Below are 23897 nucleotides of genomic sequence, written 5' to 3' on the forward strand. Positions count from 1 at the left end.
TCGGCATATAAGATTCCGAAAACCAACTTTGCTTCTAATCAAAATGCTTTAAAAGAGAAAAGCCAACACACAGAATCAAACCCTTTAAAAAGAAAATGCTTAGAAGACTCCTCAAAGGTCAACTTTGTTAAAGAAGTTGAAGGGAAGAAGAAACAGTCTTCTATTAGCCGGGAGGAAAGGATTTTCTATCTTCTTTCTTCGGATTTGAACAAAGCATATTGTAATTTTGTGTTAAGTACCATTAAGATTTTTAAAAGTGTAAATACCCTTCTACAATCAGCTTTGCCAAAATCTCCCCTGCTTATCCAAATTCTTAATGATCTTTTGAAAGAACTTTATACTAAGTTTGTAAAACCATCCGTTGTGAAAAACAGTGTGTTGATTCGTGTTGCCTATAATAGTTTGGCAAATCAAAAGGATGACAATGATCTTATAATTGGAAATCAAACCAGGGAACTCGTAAATTCTTTGAAAGATCATGAGAAAAAGAATTTTTTCAGTGTGTTAGAAAGTACTTTTCCTCAGCCTGTGATTACATTGTAAGGAAGTTTCCTTTGCAAAATGAAGTTCTTTTAAATGCTGAAGTGGCAAATTTGAAACAAATTGAAAATTCATCTTTTGAAAAGATTTGTTTTTTTATTGATAAATTTCCATTTTTGTTAACAATTAAAGAAAATGAATGCCATAATGATGCTTTAGATGAACTACAGAACCAATTTTCTGCTGCACAGTTTGAAGACTTTGCCAGTTCTGGAGAATATAAACTTGATGTCCTCGTTGGTACCTTAAAAAGAATAAAAAGAGCTGATGGAACACCAAAATATGATAGACTAGCAAGAGTTTTATGTGCTATTCTCGTAATTCCACACAGTAATGCTGAGTGCGAGAGTTCAGTGTGGTGAAGGAAAACAAAACTATGTTTCGTTCTTCAATTTCACCAAAAACTCTAGAAAACATTTTAATTGCTAAATGTTATGATGAAAGTAATTGTTATGACAGGAAATTATCCAACGAATTGTTGGCTAAAGCCAAAAAATGCACTCTAAATTCATTGCAATAATTTTTTTTGTGTAACATTACGTTCTTGTTTTATGTTTCCTAATAAATTTTTTAGTTACTACTTAATTGAGATTTACTAATGTAAGTACAATTTTCTTTTTTCTATTTGTATAAATTGTTATTTTTTTAATATCAAAGCACGATATTAATTCTTTGTGTTCTTCTGAATTTGGGGGAGAAATCTTCTGAATTTTTATCTGTAGATGTTGGCAGGTATGAGTCTGTGTTATATTTAACATAAAAATAAGAGTGATTATACTTTTTTCAAATTCCTTTGCTTAGATTAATTGAAATCACCCCTCCACCCCCACCCCCGGAGTAACATAGACTTATATTTTCTTAAAAAAGAGAGAGAGAGAGAGTATTGATATGATCTGATATTGGACTTTGAGTTTTAGACAAAGCATTTAAGAGTGCGAAGGGCAAACAAGAGTCCAGTTAATTCCCCAAATGACAAAGAAGAGAAATATAACCTGTTGGTCAGCAAATGCTATTGTCTATTTTGTCATTCCACATCCCCTTTTTATCAGCCACCAGTTGGATTTGAATCATCCAGTCTGAAGTACACCTTTTTTCCCTCATATCGTAACACATGAAGGTACTCTTCTGTTATTGGGACCACATTAAAAAATCTATCTATGCATTCATACAAGTATGAATGGATGGATGTTTTCATGTATGCATGTATATATGCACATACTATGTATGTGTGTCTATACACACACACGTATGTGCATACACATGCCTACATACATAAATTTTTGATTCTGGTCCCAGTAAAACAGAAGAGTGCCCATATAAATTCCAGATAGTACTGAAAGAAAAACAGCAGCTTTGTAAAGGAACCTTGATGAATGATGTGGGGGAGGGGAAGACATTTGAATAAATTTATGCATTTTATGAATGAAATTTTTATAATTAAAATAAATAGGAAGTTTATTTATTGATTAATTTTCTGTGGTAACTAAAAACACACTTAGCCACGAGTGTACAGGACTGCTCAAAATTTTGAGCAGAAATTGAGTTTAAATTGAGATCTGTCCAAACAGAGAAACGCAGTTTGACTGAAGAACATTTAAAAACTCAACATAAAATTGTGTTCAATCTAGATATTTGTAATCATTGTGATTTTAAAAATTAAATTATCAAAGTATTGTTTTATACGTTCATAAAAAGAGGTTTTAAATCAGAGACTGCTAATGATTTCTCTAACAACATTCATGATAATATTTTGAAATTTATGCAGAGCTTTTAAATTTTTATATGCACTTTGTATTTGCTAAATTTTTTTATTTAAATGATACATTTGTTTTGAATGCTCCATACTTCTAGAAAATAAATCCTTATTTTAGACAAATATTTCAGTTTTTATAATTAAAAAAATGTACATAGCTTTTTTAATCTAATTTTTAGGCTACTGTTGGTAAAATTAAATATATATATAAGCAGCAAGAATATTTCATGCATGCTTGGGAGCAGAAATGTGTTTTAACACTAAAACTACCAATCTGACAAAACTAAGAAATTTCTCTTTGTAGAAATGGAATCTGTTAATTGTTGGTAGTTCTAGTGTTAAACATCGTGCTATTTTACTAATCCCTATTCACTAATGTTTATAATATTTAAATATTTATTTCTTCTAAATTTGAAAATGTGAATTATTTATTGCAGTATGGTGGGCCTGAAAGTTTATATTCTGTTACTAAAGCAAAGCATCAGAAATGGAAAACTTGGGGTAAACAAATTTTGTTAACTTCAGGAGCTGCCTGTTGTACTACTATATCTTGTGATCTTGAAAGAATGAAAAGACAAGCTGCTATTGAATGTTTAAGATCAGCATCTGAGCACGTAAGATCTTGTACTACTCTTTTGAACCTATAGCAAAGTACTAAAGCTAAATTAGTTTGCCTATGTGTATTTCTTCAAATAAGCATTTTTCTGTCTTGCCAACAAATGTTGATTCAGCACAGATTAAATTAATTTTTAAATATGAATTGAAAGCCTAGAAATAAAATTATGAAGGTGGGTGTTGGAATAATTAAAAATGGAAAATTTTTGAAATACCGATTGTTACTATTGTAGAACTTGCTTTCCATACTTTAGCATCAGTTTGGAATGTCTTTTCCTCATTCAATTTGACAGCATTCCATTTCATGAAATAAAGTTTCAGGGTTTGCAGAACATTAAGCTTATCAGTGCAGTCTAAAGCTGGGCCTGTCTGGCTCATACTCACTGAAGATCTTTACTGAGAAATTTTTCATTATTCAGGTAACAGGTATTTTCAACTGGGTATCATTCATTAAGTTTTCATCCTGTTACAAAAGGAACAGAAGCAAATTCCTGTTAGAGTCTAAGAAGACTTGAGAGAAAACTCTCCTAAGAAAACAGCTGCAATAATAGCAAAAATGATGCCTAATGCCTTACAAGTATTACCAGCTTTATTCATAATTTAAATTTAATTTTGGTTGCATATCTTTACTCGTTATAAATTGAAAAGCCCTCTGAAGCTAAAACTGTATTGGTTAGTTCTGTATAGGATTTCATAATTGTTGTGCTTTTGGTACCATTTATAGCTGAATGTTAGAAACATTGTTATATGAGCTAATATTAAACTCTAGGATTTTCAGCTAAGTGAGTAGTTTAGTAACTGGAATAAGAGCATATTCGGAATAGGATGTAAATGCTGTTATGTCTTTCTTGGAGCAAGCAAAATCTTAAAAAATTTTTCCATATCTATAGCAGTCCTTTCCCAGCTTAGGGCTCTGATATTTTGAAAGTGCTGCTGAAGCATGAGTGAGCGTCTTTTATTAAGAAACATAGTTGTGAACCGTAATATTCTGTAGAACACATGTGCGAGGTAAGGTAAGATGAAGTATTTGAGGAGCATATGAGCAAACCCTGTTGAAGTTAAAGGTGCATGAATGAGCCCATAGGTTGTGTTCATGTGTTGTGAGCCCATTGTATTGTGAGATAGCTTCAAATAAGCAGGATGTCTTTTGTCACTAATGTTTTAGTGGTTAAATCTATGTAGATTTTCATGATGGTTATAGCAGTGACATCAGCAGCTGATGCAAGTTAAAAATTCTGCTGCTGCTTTTTTTTTTTTTTTTTAATGAATATTTTAATGACTGGGTTGAAAGTTTGCTTCAAATGCAGACAGTATGTGTGCCATGTTTTTTTTCCTGTAAGCAAATAGGAAGCACTGTAAGAACACTAAGAACTCCCATAAAAACACTGTAGCTATTTTCTACTGTCTTTAAGATTTCCCCGGGGGGGTTGACTCAGGAGAATTCCTGGGAAGTACTGGTTAGGATCCATACTTGGATAGTCTCAACCACGGGGCCAAACAATCTTCACAGGACTGGAACCCAAGTTCGCTCACGTTGGTCCAGGCTTGGCAGGGACCTACTGGTACTATCGTGTTTGCCCCTCAGTCGTGGTATTGTTGCATTTTAGATTAAATAGTGCGGGGCAGCACTTAATTCCAATTGGCAATAGCCTTAGGACGGAAGTTGTCCCATCACAAACAATGTCTTTAAGATTTAAATTAAACAAATGATACCAAGTTGAAATCATTGTTTAGTTGCTGTTTTTGGTATTTTAGAGATGTGCAAGAATATTAGTTTTGAAAGGAAAACTGGCTATTATTGTCTCATTTTAGGATTATCATAAGACCTAGGTGCATGGAAATTAGAAAAGACAATTTTTAAAGGATATGAAATGGTAAATTTAAATAAGTAAGGAATTTCCCATTAACAAAATTTAGTCTTGTAATTGGCATAATCTAGTAATGGATTAGATGGACAGTAGATTGTAAAGAAATTTAGATCTAGCTTTTGACTATTTTATCATTAACTGCAAAATCCTTATTTATTATATCTGTAATCCTGAGGCTTTTATAACTTTTTTTAAAGCAGTTATAATATAGTTTTCTTATGAGAACATTTGTTTCAGATAAATGATGTAGATAAGCTTATTGATGAAGTGTGTTTCAAACTGAAAAATATCAAGAATCTTGGAGGTAATACATATTTTTAGAATATATACTTTAAATTTTAGTATTTTAATATATTTATGGAATGTATTGTAATTTGTCATGAAAAGATTGCTCAGATTTTCAGATTTCCTGGGACTCTACTTCTGTATTAAAAAAATCCACATAATTTGATTTTCCATATTTTGTAGGTCAAGTATATATTGTTTATTGTAACATAAGCGAGAGATTTTTCCCCTCCCTACTTTTACCTTCAGATTAAACTAAACAGTAAAATTTAACTTACTTATTATTACAGAAGCTTCAAATGCAAGGTAAATTAGGAGGGGAAATTTACATTTAGAGATGCGAGAAACTATAAAAGCAGAGTAATGATTTAAGTGGGAGCAAATACGAAACAGGCTCTGAGAAGTTGTCATTCTTGATGACAGGAAGATGTGTGCTACTGGGGTATTTTAAATCAGTGAAAATGTTAGCTGTGCAGTACAAATCCAGCTTAAGACTTGGTTGTGTAGTGAATTAAAAAAATATTTATAACTATGTACAAACTATATTTACCTCCCATATTACATTATATATAGTTCTAATGGTATGTATGATCATGTACCATTAGAAAAATCTGTTGTGACCAATCATGTTTGTCTGATATCAGAACAAGTCTATGAAATTCATCCTAACAAGGAGACAGGATTGCACTTGTCATTGGCAAGAGCCTTGAGCACCATATAGGTGACAGTAGAACTTTGCTGAGTTCCGTCCCCAATTTTAAAGGAGAGCACTCCAGAGAGATGGTTCGGAGTGTCTCCTACCTCTCTTCCCTACTTCCAACCTCTCAAAAGGACTTTCGGCCCACCACATATTTTGAGTGTCTCCATGCCACTCACGTACTATATATACATTTACAAATGTCCACGCCTTCTCAAGGATTTGAACAAGAGCCCTTCAGTATGGCAGTCAGAGTCACTAACCACTATCCTAGTTGGGCAGCACTTAATCTGTTATCTAGCAAAACATGAAATCAGTCATACTGTGTGTTATGTATAGTTTCAGACTATTTATTCTTAAAGTTAGTCAGCTGTTCTGAAACTTGCTTGTACCATACTCCTTGGGCTTGATTAAAAATTCTGGCCCTAAGGTTACAAATTTTGTAACGACAAATTTTTAAAAACAATTTTGATTTCTTGTGAAATTATTGAGGCTGTTTTTGGTGTACTGGAAAATATTTTTAATGCAATTATTTCTAATGGTTAAAATTTTAGAAATAATAGACTATGAATTTCCATGTTTTTAGTGAACAAGGTGTACCTGCAATTCTTGACACAGCTCATTCAACAGAAAGATACCAGTGAAAAAAGCTGGTCTGGGCAGCCACAATCATGCATTAATATATCATGAAACTCATGCTAGCTTAATTCAAAAATGGAATACTTGCTTGTACTGAAAAATACAATTTCAGTCTTAAAATTATTTTACAATAGCTTGACTGATGTCTGCAATGAACTTGCCAAATGCATTCAGTGATTTAAATGATATTTTAAATAATGACAAAATGTAGAACATTTTTATCACCACACTTTGAACTACTTAATTCTAAGTTTCATGTTACATGCGCACACCAAAAAGGAGGGCTTAAAATCTTGAATAGCAGATATTTACTTGGAGGGCCTACTACCCTGAATAATAATCTTATTTTATGGAATCAAAATTTGTGTATTAACAGTTCTGTTAGTAACTGCTTCCAAACTGAACTACGGCCGTAACTAAAAGTATATCAGTAGAATAAGATTGTGGGAAATCTGCAAGTTGATTAGCTTTTCTTGATTGAATTGGTTCACTGTGTATATGATTTTGCTTTAGTCTGAAACAAAGTAGAGCATTATTTGGCTTTGCAGAGTGAGAAGTGCTGTCTTTTTTTTTTTTTTTTTTTCCCCGGAAATGTCTTGTTAGAAAATTGTGACCAGTATAATCTGCTCTTCACCTCAAGGCAATACATCTTTTCATGAAAAATATTTAGAGCATTTAAATATGGTAGTTATTCATGTTTTCAGAATATGATGGTGTTAGTGTATTTAAATGATAGTGACAACTATTTTTTACTTTCAGATTGCAGCTATAGACCCTCATTATTAATACGAAATAGCAGTGACATAAAGTTTCTTAATTTACAGTGTTTAATACAATAGTGCTTACAAAAACTGTATTTTGAAAAACAATAGCGTTTAAAATTGTTAAGTCTTATTTTTTTTCACAAATTGCTCAAAATATATTAATTAATACTTTACTTCTTCAATTCAGGAAAAAAAGATGAAGATACCAGGCAGAGGGAAAGCTATTTTTACATTTCACCATCTTCTCCAACTGAAGAAGTTGAAAAGTATGAAGTTTTTTTAACATCAATATTTCAATTTAAGTACTAATTCACCTGTGATTTTCAATTTACGTTTGTGTTTTCCCTGTTGTGGAATGGATATGCTGGTTGTTGAATTCTAATTTTGGTAGATGTAGTGCTACTTACATGGTGTTTTTAATTCGTAATGCTAATTTTTAGCCATATTTAACTGAATAAATAGGTGTTAATTTTTATATTATCATTTTCATTCATCTGGAGAATTGTAGTTCATCTCTGTGATTTAAAAGCCATTTGTAAGTTTTTGTTTTCCTGTTATTATTTGCATTTTATTGGCGTCGAGTGATAGGTCTTTACATCTAATTTGAAATAATATTTCAAGCGGTAAAAGGATTTAAGAAAGAGGACTTGTATGTCGCCGAAGAAATTGGTGCGACATTACCTCAAAATATCACAATAACGGAATTGAAAGAACTTATTTTGCATTGTAAACAGTATTTGTAAGACCCAGAGTTTGTTACAGATTTTTTGGTAATGACTGATAGTGAACGAGGACAAAAAGAAATAAAAAAAACGAATAGCATACAAAAAACTGGAAAAATAAGGCAACTCGAACTGGAATTGGTGCCAAATCATGCAAAATCACCAGAGGCAGATGAGTCTCAAAACTGTGTTACTCTCACCAGTTCTGAAAAGAAAATTAATCCATGGAGTTTAGATAGATTAGTCAGTCTAGTGGTGACATTAAGGATTGGCTATCCTTCTGAAGTCATTTCCAACATATTCATAATGGAGACATTGTACCTGAAATTAAATGTCAGTACCCTTGTTCAAGCAAGGTTCGTATGGTCCTTAAAAGTCCTTAGGTTTTTTGGAATGGATTTTTGGTCCTTAAAAGTCCTTAATTTTGGCCAAATTCAACAGAAGGTCATTAATTTTAATCGTCTGAAATTTCTGTCTGTTTTTACGACTGCCATTTTGAGTGTGAGTTAGTATTTTGAAGGAATAGTTTTACCGATTCACTGACATATATGGTTACCTTTTAAATGGGTTATAATTTGTTCCTATTTCTAATATAAATGGTGGTATATTCGAGTTTCTAAGCAAGAAGTGAAACATAAGCATTTTGAAATTCATTTTTCCTAATGAAGAACTCTCAAACAAATTTTCGCTTTTGGGGATGTGAATTCTTTTATTAAACAGTTTTAAATTTGGCGTCTTATCAACATTTTGGCAATTTTAAGATCAGTTTCTATAGAAAATTTTAATTCCAAGATCTGGGAATTTTTTGACAATATTTTTTAAAACATTGTAACATTGATAAATTTCATTAAAATAATGGTAATATTTTGAAATTATATTTAAAAAATTACATTAAAATAAAGTATTTTTATTTTTCTCTGTCATATTACAAAGTTATATTATTGTGCAATATTTTGAATCTGAAAAATAAACAAGGTATAATGCTATAAAGTACAGTTTACCAAACTGTTCTTAGCAAGAGCAAAATTAGCTATGTAATTAATTAAAAATGTCTTCCCAATTTTTTCATAGTAAGAGTTTTTCCCATGTAATTTTCTCAGAATATTCAGAGTTCTCAGATTATGTATCAGTTTTCTCTATAAAATTAATTTTACACTTTTCCCCTCTTTTTCTTTTTTTCAAAATATTTCTGGCTTTTTGCTGTTACAGAATTGGTAGGGATAATTTTTCTTTAGGACTTTAGACATTGAAGGCTGGAGAGGATTTGAAGGCTAGATTTATAGACTCACGATTCTATAAAATTAAAGAACTATGTGATAAAATGAAAAATGTCTCCATGGTATTATTAACACGTAAGGGGTGTATTTTACAGAAAGTTTGCGATGAATTTCTTACTTTTTGGAGAAAGTCTGGAAGAACAATGAAAACATAATATTTGAATGTTTTTACTTCTAATACTAGAATCTTTATCTTCCCTTTATTTTCTCTACTTTTCATTAGACACAAGAATGGAAAATATCAAAAAATGCTTCTAATCTTATCACATGAACAGGTGGGGAATTAAAGAAATAAAAAAAAATGAAAACTTGCTATTTTAAAGATTAATCTATGTTTTAATGCATCACACACAGAGCTAGAGCTAGGGATTTTTCTACCTGATGCAGTCTCTGTGGATCCTAAATTCTGCTGCCTAGTGCCTTTCTAAATTTTGTTCCAATGTCTGCTTAAAATTCTGAAAGTTTTGTCATTTCTAGATGTTTTTGCTTGGTGTGTGTCACTAAATTCTAAAAATTCTGCCACACCAGCTCTGTAACCGACCCTTACCATATATTTTTCATATTTCTTCTATACATTCTAAATGCATTTTTTTAGAATAACAGAAATCCTTATTTAAATCTGAAAATTCTAGAGTGGAAAGGAATCATCTTGAATAAAGAAACTGAATACATAAAAAAAATATTCTTCAAAGATATGTACAGTTATTATTATGTAAATTACCTTGTTGTTTATGATTTCAATCTTTACTATAATTTCTCATTTCTGTGTCCTCATATGATAGAGTTATTCAGCTAGCTTAAATTAAAATTAAACTGCATAGTCTTTGACCACTAAGTCCACATGCATCATGATGATCTCTTTCTATACACAATGAATGACCACTAGTCCACATTTTTAGCTTGAATTTGACTGTTCTTGTTTAATTATATCACCATGAGCTTTAACTGATTTTGTTAGCATCAGAACTTGCCTTTATGTTTAAGTTCTTTTTAAATAAGAGGCTTATTTAAACCTTTGCCTGACATTGTAGTTATTTTCAGACATGATTTGCTTGAAGCCTGTCAATAGGTTTTGGACTATTTAACTTTTACCAGATCAAGTAAACTCTCATAGATGCATTGTGGAGAGGTTGGCAAGTTAGGAGATAAAGGACCCCAAAACTAGTGAAAACACTAAGTTTGCGTATTGAGACAAATTTCTGATTGTTAGAAAAGAGAAGTAAATTGGTATAAATTAGCCAAAATGTTTGGGAAGGCTTCAAATTAAAAAGACACATAAATATTTTGTTGAATGTTCTTGTTACAAAACACTTGTGTTTTGTAGCAATTAATGTGTAATAATTATCCTAATATCGTTTAAGAATCAATGTCATAAATTACATGTATTTTAAAATGTGAAATTTTATTAGATTGGGATTTTAATAGGGCTTTTTTAACAAATATTGTTAAAAAATAAATAAAATTTAATAGTGCTCATGTAAATCCATAATGACTAAGGTTATCTAACTATCTAATTTAATTATTTATAGCTAACTGCTTATCCTTAAAAATTATCTCTGCATATTAAAGCGAGTTATTGAATTTCATTAATTCTTACTGTGGTTACAAGGTAAAACACAAAAATGTAAAAATTCATGTAAAACTTATTCTTTGCATCTAGTGAGACTTAAAATAATACAAAACAACGTAACCTTTGGTGCTTTAATGGCTTATTTGAACCTTAATAAGTATTAACTGGTTTACAACCCCTGGAACTCTACACGAAGCTACGACACTTACTGCATCAGACAGAAACCAACTAACTTTCAAAACTTACCACCGTGCCTACATAAGGCCTTTCAGGTTTCTTCCAAGTTTCTCTGTAGGCAAGCAGCGGTGGTGACAACATCCAGTCTTTTGTTATGAATCATGTTGATTATGATCTTACTTCTCATTTTAACCTATGCTGCTTGACATAAAATCTACCTGTTATTTACTAAACCTCTAGACTTAACAGCTATGCAACTATATGACAAAATGAGATATTTAAAAAAAAAAAAAAAAACACAAAGCTAACTGTTAATAAAACGTAAATAAAATGTCACTTATCTTCTTTCAAATATTTCCAACTATTATGTGTGTAAAATATTTAATGCTACTTGCTAAATTTCATAAAATTTATTTTATTCTCAAACTTATCAATAATTATGTTAACTAATTCATTTTTAATAATAATGCATCCTACTTACAGATATATTTTATTTTTAGGATGGTATTACCAGTGCAGGATGTACGTATAAGCTGTGTAAGCTATAGCTTAGGACCCCCAGAAAATTAAAATATAGTATAATAGACTCATAAATGGCCCCATACCTCGCATAGCTTAGGGCCTTATCAAGTCTAAATCTGGCTCTGGGAATTACAAAAGTGAAGTTCGGGCATAGATAATAATTTTAATTGAATTTATTCGGTTCCCACTTGCTCATAGGTCCTTAATTTTTTTCATTAATGGTCCTTAAAAGTACTTAATTTCCATGCGCAGAAATGTGTACGAACCCTGTCAAGCTACTATGAGTGTATTCAGACAGGGTTCATATGGTCCTTAACAATCCTTAGGTTTTTTTGGAACTGATTTTTGACCCTTATGTCCTTAATTTTGCCCAAAATCAGCAGAAAGTCCTTAATCACCTGAAATTTCTGTCTGTTTTTATGACTGCCATTTTCAGCGTGAATTGGCATTTTCGAGCAATAATTTTGGCATGTCATTGACAAGCATGGTTATCTTTTGAATGGGTTCACGGGTTATAATTTGTTCGTATTTCTAATATGAATGGTGGGATATTCGAGTTTCTGGGCAAGAACTGAAACAAGAATATCAAAATTATTTCATTTTTTTTCTAATGAAGAGCTCTTAAACAACTTTTCGCTTTTAGAAATGTGAAGTCTTTTATTAAATATTTCTAAATTAGACGACTTATCAACATTCTGGTGATTTCAAGATCAGTTTCTATAGAAAATTTCTTAGTGGAGAGCTGAGAGCTTTTTGACAATTTTTTAAAACCTCATAATATTGATAAATTCCATTAAAATAATTACTGAAATTATCATTACATTATTATTGAAATTATATTTAAGAAATAACATTTAAAAAATATTTTTCACTGTCGTATTATAAAGCGACATTGCTTCCATTTTTGTGATATATTATACAGTATTTTGAATCTGAAAAATAAAAAAGGTAATAAATGGTGTAAAGCGCAATTTATGAAACAGTTTTTATCAAAATAATGTAATTAATTAAAAATGTGTTCTTTTTAATTTTTTCTTCGTAAGAGTTTTTCCCATGTAATAGTCTCAGAATAGGTTTGTTTTCTCTATAAAATTAATTTTACAATTTTCCCTCTGATTTTTTTCCAAAATATTTCTGCCTTTGTGCTGTTACAGAATTGGTAGGGGTCATTTTTCTTTGGGATTTTAGACATTGCAACTTGGAAAATTTAAGAGAATTTAAAGGCAAAATTTATGGACCCATGATTCTAGAAGATTACAGAAAATTGTAACAGAATGAAAAATGTGTTCATGATATTAATATGTAATGGATATATTTTACAGAAAGTCTGCGCTGAATTTGTTTTTTGGATGAACAGTGAAAACATTATATTTGAATGTTTTACTTATGATACTAGAACAGGGGTCGGCAACCTTTTGAGTCGGAAGAGTCAAAAATTGCAATTTACAAAATTTCAAAGTTTTTAAAGAGCCACACAATTTTTTAATCCCAACAATAAATAGTACTCGCATAAATAAAGTTTTTTGATTTAAAAAAAACTAATCTATTTATACATAAGAAAAAAATATCCATTTATTTATAAAAGATATCTATTTATTCGTGTATAAATAGTGTTTTTCACAACAAATTAGATAATATACATAGGGCATTATTAGAGAATTACTTATTATTTAAGTAAAAAATTAAAACAAACATTTACTTACAACACTAACTTGTACTTCAATAACAAACAATTGAGCAAACAAATTCAATGGGAGTGATGGCTTTGCATGGTTATTCAAGTAGAAAATTTAAACTTTACTAAACAATGTAACTTGTACTTAAAATAAAATTAAAAAAAAAAAAAAACAATAAAATACATTTTAGCAAACAAATTCAATGGGAGCGTTGGCTTTGCATGGTTTTAGAAAGTTTGGATGAATTTGGCTCATAACTTGTTGTTTTAAGTTTCTAACATGACTCTAAATTTTTATTTGTTAATTGGCTTCTTACTGTACTTTTAATTATATTCATGCAAGAAAATGCTTCCTCGCAGGAATATGTCGATCCGAAGATAGTCAGCACTCGAAATGCCAACTTCTTCACCTCACCGTAGCAATCTGGAAGACTATAAGTGCCTCAACTTGCGGTGTTTCTTTGAAAGCTGTCTTTTAAAGCTTTTTGTTGCGCTACATACATACATTTCTGGACCTCCAGTTCTTCCAACTTGCTTTTCATCTCTGTAAATTTTCCACTCCACAAAACTTTACTTTTTAAATCGATCAATTGCATTTCCAGAGATCCAGTATCAATTCCAAATGGCTCAATGTGGATTTCGTTACTATTTGTGTTGAGAGAATTTACTATGAATGCTAGAGTGATTTTGTTGGTTTTGAATTGCTCAAATCTGTCAGCTTCATCTTTAATTTTTTTTTATAACTGTGCTGAAGTAATTTGTGTCAACAGTTGCACTGCTTTTATCGCGATATTGCTTTAGAAATTGAAAATGAAGTAATTTACCACTCTGAATATCTTCTGCAAAAAGAATTAATTTTTCTTCAAAACAAACGGATTCTTCTACCAAAACATAGGCTGGGTTTCCCTTTCTTTGCAGTTTTAGATTCAGCTCATTTAATTTCGCTGCGACATCCACCATAAAGTAAAAATTTTTGCAATCATTTGTCATTCTCTAATTCAGGGTGATAGATGCCTTTTCATTTAGGAATGTATTTATTTCATTCAAGCACAAAGCAGAACGTTTCAACACTTTTCCTTTGGAAAGCCATCGTACTTAATTGTGAAAAAGGAAATCGGAATACTGAGTCTCCATTTCGTTTAAGAATTCTTTAAACTGACGATGGTAGAGTGCTTTTGACAAGATGCTGTTAACAATCTTGATTACCAAATTCATGACCTCAACTATTTCGGCCAGAAATGTTTGGGCACAAAGCGCTTCTTGGTGTATTATGCTGTGAAACATAAGAATTTCGTGGTCTATTTTGCTCTGAAGAATCATTGTTGCCCCTTTATTTTTCTCTGTCATACTTCTGGCTCCATCAGTTGCTATTGAAACAATTTATTTAAATCCATCTTATTGTCTTCAAGGCATTTTTGCACGGCATTCACGATATCTTCCCCTCCCGAGAGCGGTAGCAATCCTATAAGTTCTTCTTTTGGGTCTTGGGAAGACATATACCTGACAAAAAGCCAACTCGTGCCGTGTCTTTTATGTCGCAAGACTCATCTATAGCAAGTGATGAGGCAGAAGAAAGTAGAATATCTTCCACCTGCAAATATGTTACATTTGAAGACATTTTAGCTATTCTGTCTTATACTGTTTTAGCGGATAGTGGCACATCTTTGATTTTTTTCAAGATTTCTGGTTTGTTTTTGAAATCACGAAACAGTTCTTCAGATGCACGTATGAAGCAATCTTTGCCATACTCACCATCTGTGAATGGTTTGCCTTTTTCTGCAATTTCTAATGATACCACGAAGCTTGCCAGATTAACATTACTTGTGCATTGCGTCCAGTTACTTAACATGGAACTTGATTGCTGTTTTTGTTTTTGGAGCTCGTCGACAGCTTTCTCCGTTCTTCGCCAGCTGGATATTTACTAGCAAACTCAGTATGTTTTTTAGTGAAGTGTCTTTCTAAATTTGATTTCTTATTGTGTGCGAGTTTTTTGTGGCAAATGAGACAAGTCGGAAGGCCATCTGAGTTGCATATGAAAGCGAACGATTGCATCCAATCCCTATTGAATTCTCGATGCTCTTCTTCAGTTCGTCCCTTTTTTTTTATATAAAATAAATAATAGTTGTGTATGGAACTAAAGAGCCGCATGTGGCTCGCGAGCCGCAGGTTGCCGACCCCTTTTCTTTTTTCTTCGCATGTTTATCCTTCCTTTATTTTCTCTACTTTTCACTAGACACAGGCATGAAAAATATGAAAAATGTTTCTAATCTTATCACATGTACAGGCATATATGGAAATGAAATTTTCTGTTTGTAAAAAAAAAAAAAAAAAAAAAAAATGAAAACTGATTTTAAAAAATTCATCTCGTATATCTCAATGCATCATACTACCTGATGTAACATCTGTAGATCGTAAATTCTGCTGTTTAATGTCTGAAGTCACTAAATTCTGAAAATTCTGCCACACCAGCTCTGTAACCTGGCCTTACTATATCTCATTTCATTTATTCTGAATGTTCATATTACTAAAGAAATAAAATTAGCAGTTTTTTTCTGTATATCCTTAATGCATTTAGTTTTTTAGAATAACAAGTCTTTAGTTAAATCCAAAAATTCTAAAATGAAGGGGAAAGGTATTGAAGAAATAAATGGATATATAAAGAGAATGAAAATTATTCTTCAAAGATATGTACAATTATTATTATGCAAATTAACTAGTAGTTTATAATTTCTGCCTTTACTTTGGCTTTCATGTTCCATTTCCTCACCAGAATGCACATCTGTTAGATAGTTTTTAAACTGAGATTTTTGTATTGTAAGACAGAATGTGTTTCTGGCCTCCTCTTGCACACTGCATCCTGCCGTCTGTGATCCTTTGTAATTATTCGTTTTTGCATTATTGCTACTGGCATTTGAATTGGTTACAGCGATAGAGTTACTGAGCCAGCTTAGATTAAAATTAAATTGTGTAGTCTTTGAGTACTAGTTTACATTTTTAGTGTGAATATTGTGAGGCCACACCTCCTTTCTGTATTTATCCATCATGTTTTAATCATCATTGAATGAAGACAGCTTTTGAAAGGACTACACCAACCGGCGTTTCTCCTTCTTCTGCGTTTGGAGTTTTCTATTCTGGGAAACACCTCAGCTCTTACTGCTTTTCTGCTCAAAAGATGAGTTTTGCAGAAAAGCAGAGTATTTTATGAGATAAACAGTGATACTTTGCATGCCTGGTGGCTGGACAGCTAGTTCATAAGTGCAACGTGTTTCTGAAATGTGTAGCATTTTGTAAAAAACATGGCACTCTTTTGTGATACTCTGGATGCTCCAAAAAAAAAAAAAAAAAAAAAAAAAAAACAGGAAATCTGAGAAGAGAGAAGAAAAATGTTGCAAGTTCTGAAATGAGTATCCTCATGGCCCAAAGGTGTTCTTTCAGACCATGAATATCAAGCTACTATCAGATAGTAAGGAAGTCCTTATTAGAGCAGGCCTAGATTCATGGTCCCAAAAAATAGATCCCCTGATAGAGTGATATCTTTAACGAATGCTATGCTGGTAACTTCCCTTTTCGTAAAGGAAATGAGTATTTCTGAAATGTAGGGATTGGGTTCCTTAGAGATACAAGATCCTTCGGAACAGAAAACTAAAGAATTTATGAGGCCTCAATGGAACATTTGTTAAGGACTGTTAAAGTTGATGAACATTTTCTTGTTAGTCCATCATGGACGTTGATGTTCATTTACCATTGCCAGATAATTTTAATTTGGCACTAAAGGGGTTACAAGTGACCACTCGTAAGCTCAAACTTAAGAGTTATATGAAAAGCATGCAGAGTTCTTCAATGAGTGGGAGCAAGAGGGCATCATTGAAGAGTTTTCTAAAGAAGAATTAAAGGCATCTTGTCATTATTTGCCCTGTCGACGTGCTGGAGGAGAGCAGTATGACTGAGATTAGACCTATGTTTAATGCTTCTTTTAAACAAAAAGGAACTCCCATTCTCGATAATTGTGGGAGGAAAGAGATTGAATTTGATTGAATTAATTCTTTCCATAATAGCAAAGTTTTTCTTGTATAAATTTGGTATTGGCACTGATATACACAAAGCGTTTTTGCAAATTAATCTCTGTAAAAATGATAGAGATTTTATTTTACTTCTGTGAAGATGGAAAGCTCAAGCATTATTGTCATCGCAGAGTTGTCTTTGGTATTTTATGCTGTCCATTCTTTCTTGGGTGTACCATCTGATATCATTTAGAAAGGAAACTAGATGAAGCAATGCGAGGAAATTAAAAATGTAACTGAAGATATTCTGAAAAGTAATGCTCAGCTTCCGTGTGGATAGTTGCTTGACTAGCATGAAAACTCGGAGTTTAAACAATTTATTGAGGTTTGTACTGAAAATGTGGCTGAAAAACAATTTGATTTATGAGAGTGGGAGTGCACTAACTCATCTGAATCTGTAGTAAGTCCAACAAAAATTCTAGGAATAATGTGGGGCAGACCTTGTGATACCCTTTCCATAAATATGCCTGATGTGAAAGAAGTAACAAATGTATTAGTCACAAAAAGAATTATTTTATGGTTTTGCATGAAGTTTTTGATTCTCTGGGGTAACTCGTACGGTGATTTTGAAACTGACTTCAAAATTTGTAGAAATTTTAGTCGGGGTGAAGAAGTTGATATAAAACACATCAAAATTTTGTAGAATGGCTAAAATGAGCTTGAATATTTGCAACCTGTGAAGGTGCCAACTGTGATGAAGGACTCGCACATATGTTACATTTTTCATTCATGCGAGCAAACTTGCTTATTTGTTTTTCTGTGAGTTGGTAATGGACGCACTGCTCATCTATGACTGGTACAGAGTAAAACTAGAAAAAGAAGACTCATGGGGTGTTCAGAACCATGTTACAGAAATTAGGAATCTGACGCTTGTCCAAACATGGAGAGACCATTCCTGGATCTTTGAATCCTGCAGACCTGCCAAGTAGGGATTATTTAGCACAGCAGTTGTGCAAATCAAAATGTGGGAGGTCCCAGCTGGTTGTATCATCCACTTCTCGAATGGCCAGTTAGCAATACAGGATGAGATGTCATTGAAGAAAAAGTGATTAAAGAGAAATCGTATCCTCCATGGTGGATACTCAAGTAACAAAAATTTTCCTGATCATTTTTCCACCTGTAAAAGAAATATTAGTATAGTGGCATGGATTCTACATTTTCTCCATAACATTTCTTATGAAAACAAATTAAAACGTAGGTTATTTAAAGCAAATTAAAGGTAGGTCGAGTTATTTGAGTTATGAAGAATTCATACAAGCAGAAGTTGTGGTTTTTAAGTTGAACAGTTAATGACTTTTCAACATCAAAAGTTTCTTATTAAAAAGATGGAGAAGGGCTTCTGAGAATGAGAACCAAGTTTGTGAACATTGATGAAAAAGAGGATTTCAGGTTCCTAATTCTGTTATCTGCCTCTGGTGTCATACTGAAGCTAATTCATGAAGAGCATGAAAAAATGCATGCAAGTTCTTCAGTCTTACTTGCCAAGCTTAGGGAGAGGTTTTGGATTCTGAGCTGAGAAGTTAGTGAAAGAAGTTCATTTTAAATGTGTAATATGCAAGTGTTACTGATCTAAACCGATGGAAGTTCCTTTTGCTCTGCTACCTAGAGAAAGAGTGTGCTGGTTCTCTCCAGCTAAAGTCAAAAGGTAAAGCTTGGAACATTTTATTTACCTGCACTGTTTACCAAGCAGTTTATTTAAAATTAACTCATTACAGATGCTTACATTCAAGCCCTTTTCATTGCGAAAAGAGGCCACATTTCAGTTCTTTACTCTGATAATGGCATGAATTTTGTAGGAACAAATAGTGCATTTGGAAGAGATTGGGACAAGATAGCCATCTACTCAACTGCTCAGAAGATCACTTGGAAATTTATTCCAGCATGGTGAGGTGGGTGGTGGAGCGGATGGTAAAAGTGCTCTTTCTGAGCCAAATGCTAGGAAAATCGTCCATAGATTATAAAGAGCTCAGCAAGATCCTGTGTGACTGTGAGTCAGTATAAATGCTAGACCGCTGACCTACATACAAGATGATTCAAATAAATTGGTACCACTGACACACAGAATGTTTACTCATGGAGGCAGCTACAGTGAAACTAGACCTTTCTTGATAAAACAGTAGACTGATCATTCTTGATAAAAGGCATATAAGGTACATGCAGAAATTATGTGAAAATATTAGACAAAGATTTAGAAATGAATATCTTGTTCATTTAGTATATAAAGGAGTAAGAAGAAATGATCTTTCAAACACTGATGTTGTTCTAAATGGGCATAATCATTTCTAACACATCCATTGGCCTTTTAGAATAATTTCAGAGGCATGTCCTGGAAAATATGGTGCTCCAAGAGTTGTGAGAGTAAGAACCTCCATGGGTGAGAGTACATGTCCTTTTTCATAATTTATCCATTAGAAGTGTTGGCAAAAACTGATTTTGATGTCTTGAAGGCTTGAAGGATGAAAAATGACATATCTGTTGATATGATATTCCAGACTCTTCCATTGGAAACACATACCACTAAAGTGAAGCATCCTCCCAAAAGTAGATCAGGGAGAACTATAAAAATTCCTCATCCGAAGACACTTGTGAACTTTGTTTTTTATTTAAGTTACACAATTGATTACGATTTAAGTTTACATTCACAAATTTGAAAATTCCGCTTGCTCTAAATTTGAATTGCATAGATGGGAGTATGTTACAGATTGTAAAATAATTAATATCAGTTTTTAACTACTGCTTCACCTGTGAATTTCAACTTAAGTTTTTCTTTTACTTTTCCCTCTTGTGGAATGGCAATGCTAGTTGTGGAATTCTAATATTGGTAGAATGTAGTATTATACTTACCTAGAATTTTTAATTAACAGTAGTAACTTTAAGCTGCATTTAACTGAATAAATAGTTGTTAAGTTTTAATGTTATCATATTCATTCATCTGGATAACTTGTAGTTCATTGTGATTTAAAAGCCATCCATAACTTTTTATTCTGCTGCTAAAGATGTAAAAAATGTTAGTTATTTCAGTAAGCATGATGAAGTTTGATTACTTACAACTATATTTATTTTAAATTGTACTTCTCTGTCTATTGATTTTACAATTTTTCCTTTCAAAAGCTCCATCTGTTTATACTGACACTAATACTTGCACCAACTGTCAGCAAAATAAATATATTGCAGTTGTCCATCAAAATTATTATTATTGATAAAATTTCATGTATGAAATCTCCGTTAAACTGGTTTAATGGAAGGAAAATTCATTTATTTCCTTTTAATTGGTAATGTTCAGACAATGACAGGTAAGGGTTGTATGATTCATTATAACATAAGCTGCTTTGTAATCACATTTGTAATGAGCATGACTGATAGATTACAGCAGCATTTTCTAGAATTTTGGTATCTTTCTATTAATTATACAATCATTCATGTATAAATATAAAATTATTATAAAAATGTGGGTTTTGTGATATTTACATATAAATTTATGTGTTTTCAGTATTTTGTTGATGATTAGCAATTTGAAAACGTTTTGCAGGTGTCTAAGTTTGCTTAAATTCCGATCATACAAGGCATTCCTTAAATTTGAACAGATTTTTAAAAAAAATCAGCAATTTGGCACATGAGAGTGTTGTCTGCATCTTAAGACGTATCAAAGAGGCGATTTTTTAATGACATGACATGCAATTTAGTTCAGATTTTCACCAATAGTTGGTGGTGTACCATAGATATCTCAAAAGTATACAAATTTAAAATGTGTGTGACTGAGATTCATGTTGAACAGCTGATAATTAGTAGTTTTGATTTTCAATTTTTTTTTTTTTTTTTTTTTTTTTTTTTTCAAAGTGATATTTTGAATGTTTTAAACTACTGAATTGCAGCTTTTTTTTTTTTTTTAAAGTTTATCTGTAGATTTTTAGCAAATAATTTTCACATTGTTATGTATTTCTAGATGAGTAGATTCATATACATATATCATTTTCAGAAAAATTGAGTTCGAAATGGAAGACTTTCTTGGTTAAAAATGTATTCTTATAGCCATTGGAACATTTGTTTGCTTTAATGAATCATGCAATGCTGGTAAAGGAAGGTTGAGATATGACACTATTCTAACAACTGCTCCAACTTCATTCTACAATGGAATGAAAAAATTACTATAACGTTGGGGAAAATGTATAATAAAAGAAGGGAATTATATACAAAAATAATTTGTAGAAATGTAGCTGTTTCTTGTAAAATAAATTTTGTGTATACAAAAGGCTTGTTTATATTTGATTGACCCTTGTATTATAACAAATGTGCTATTGATATAAAAAAACTGCAAATATACACAGAACTGCAAACTCTCTTGGTTTATCATTACATCTCCTGGTAGGTCACTGAATCTCCTGATTTTTTAGTCTTTATTATGGAAAGTATTTTTCAGGGATTAATGAAATTAATTGCAAAAATTACATTCTTTGACCCTTATTGATTTAAGCGTAATGTCATTTTATCTAAATTCCTTCTTAACTCTAGGCATTTTAGAACTTTTCTTGAAGATTCAGTGTTCAGTCAGTTAATATTTGTATTGTTTAACATGAATGTATGGTGCATCATAAAGTTTTCCATGCAATACTGTGTACATTTGTATTTTGAAATTACTTGGATAAGTAAAAGCATTCTTTTCGTAATTAGGATTTTCTCAATATAAAAGTCTAAGAAACTTACAAAATGAAATCAGTCAAAGATTGTAAAATTTTGAATATCTAATTAAATACAAATGTATTTTACATCAAAATCGTATTTAACCTGAATTATGAATTGTAAAATGGCTTTATATCAATTTGAAGTTCTTCTAAAATGGTATTGCTGAAATGGTTAAGACAACTTAGAAAATTTTGTTGGTACTTTTTTTGGAGGGGGGGGGGTGGATGAGAATCTCCCAGTATTTCATATTCTAGTGTTGGTAGCTATGGCATGTTTTTATTTTTAAAACTTGTATCCATTGGCTACATAATGTATGTTTCATTAAAGCAATTGTAGCTGTGCATTGCATTTATACAGAGAACAGTATTGATATATACACTGGTGAAATAATTAAGAGAATTTGCATATTTTATCGAATTGTATGAAAAGAATTGAACTGAATGAAAAACCACTGCTTCTGGATAAAAATGCAAATCTCGTACAGTAAAATATGTAAGCGTACACGTGTGTAGGCAAAGTCAGCAGAAAAACAGACTTTATAAGAGTGTGGAGGGTAAGACAAATTGCGTTCGCTAGCACACCTCGGTGAATTTGTTGGTGTTATCTTGCAGCAATCTGTTAAATTCACATCGGAACAGTAAAAATGAGTAACCATCAACATTTAGATGATGGAATGAGGTGGCAAATTGTGGGAAGGCTAGAGGCAGGACAATCGCAAGTCCAGATATGCAGAGAGTTTAATTTAACACCCAGCTTCATGTGTAGCCTATGGAAAGAGTTTCAGGATACTGGATCCATCGAGAGAAAGCCTGGGCAAGGTCCTCCAAGAGCCATAATGGCCAGAGAAAATCGCTATTTGTCCATTTTAGCGAGGCGTACAGAGGGGCTACAGCTTCTCAGCTCTTTCAGGACCTGTTGGCAGCCACAGGAGCCAGTGTAACAAGGGTGACTGTTTCCAAAAGACTGAATGAGAGAGGGTTGTTCGCCAGAAGACCGGCTGTTTGTGTCTTGCTCACGTCTATAGACAGGAGAGTCCAGCAGCATAGTGATTGGACTATGGAGCAATGGGCAACCATTCTGTTCACCAACGTGTCCCGTTTTAGCCTAAACACCGATTCTCACCGTACCTTCGGAGAGAGCCAGGGACCCGTTACGTAACCTCCAATGTCAGCAAAATCAACAATTATGGTGTTGGCTGTGTAACGGTCTGGGCAGGCATCATGTTGGATGGCCGCACACCTCTCCACGTCTTTGTCAGAGGGTCTGTGATTGGTGTGAGGTATAGGGATGAGGCCTTGGAGCCCTATGTTCACCTCCGGGAAGCAGTGGTCCCCGAGTTCTTACAAGACGATAACCCGAGGCCACATAGAGCTCTTCTGGTCGGCGAATATCTCGAGAGAGAGGCTATTTGCCGGATAGATTGGCCAGCCAGGTCTCCAGACCTCAACCCTATAGAGCATGTCTGGAATGCTCTGGGGAGGGCAATTGCATCTCACAACCCCCGTCCAAGATATGGAGAGAGCTAGAGACCCTCTACCTAACCTCCAATGTCTGCAAAATCAACAATTATGGCGGTGTGATGGTCTGGCCATGCATCATGTTGGATGGCCACACACCTCTCTTTGTCAGAGGCTTTGTGACTGGTGGGAGGTATAGGGATGAGGTCTTGGAGCCCTATGTTCGCCTTTTCCGGGGTGCAGTGGGCCTCGAGTTCTTACAGGACGATAACCCGAGGCTGCATAGAGCTCTTCTGGTCGACAAATTTCTTGAGAGTTAGGATATTCGCCGGATGGATTGGCCAGCCAGGTTTGCACACCTCAACCCCATAAAGCATGTCTGGAATGCTCTGGGGAGGGCAATTGCAACTCGTAACCCCCTCCGAGAACCAACCAGGAACTGAAAACTGCATTGCGGAATGAGTGGGACCTGAAGCCACAGGCACTGATAAACTGCCTTACTCCAATATGACATCACGCTGCGAGGTCTGTATGGCTGTAAGAAGAAACCATACCTCCTGTTAACCCATTTCTTTTGTGCCTTTTGCAACCGCTG

General features: G+C 32.9%; 1 protein-coding gene across 2 annotated transcripts in view; it reads left to right on the forward strand.

Moving 5' to 3' along the window:
- Window positions 1–23897, forward strand: part of LOC118199210 (uncharacterized) — an 85020-nt gene that overhangs the window by 14913 nt on the left and 46210 nt on the right. For both annotated transcript variants that reach the window (XM_085809498.1, XM_085809497.1), the window contains exons 5-7: window positions 2731–2907; window positions 5014–5080; window positions 7349–7427. In XM_085809498.1, the coding sequence (XP_085665624.1) occupies window positions 2731–2907; window positions 5014–5080; window positions 7349–7427 (323 nt within the window). The remainder of the gene's footprint in view (window positions 1–2730; window positions 2908–5013; window positions 5081–7348; window positions 7428–23897) is intronic.

Source organism: Stegodyphus dumicola, chromosome X2, assembly GCF_044657685.1.
Source record: "Stegodyphus dumicola isolate Sdum_Otavi_A_Nest chromosome X2, ASM4465768v1".
NCBI classification, from domain to species: Eukaryota; Metazoa; Arthropoda; class Arachnida; order Araneae; family Eresidae; genus Stegodyphus; species Stegodyphus dumicola.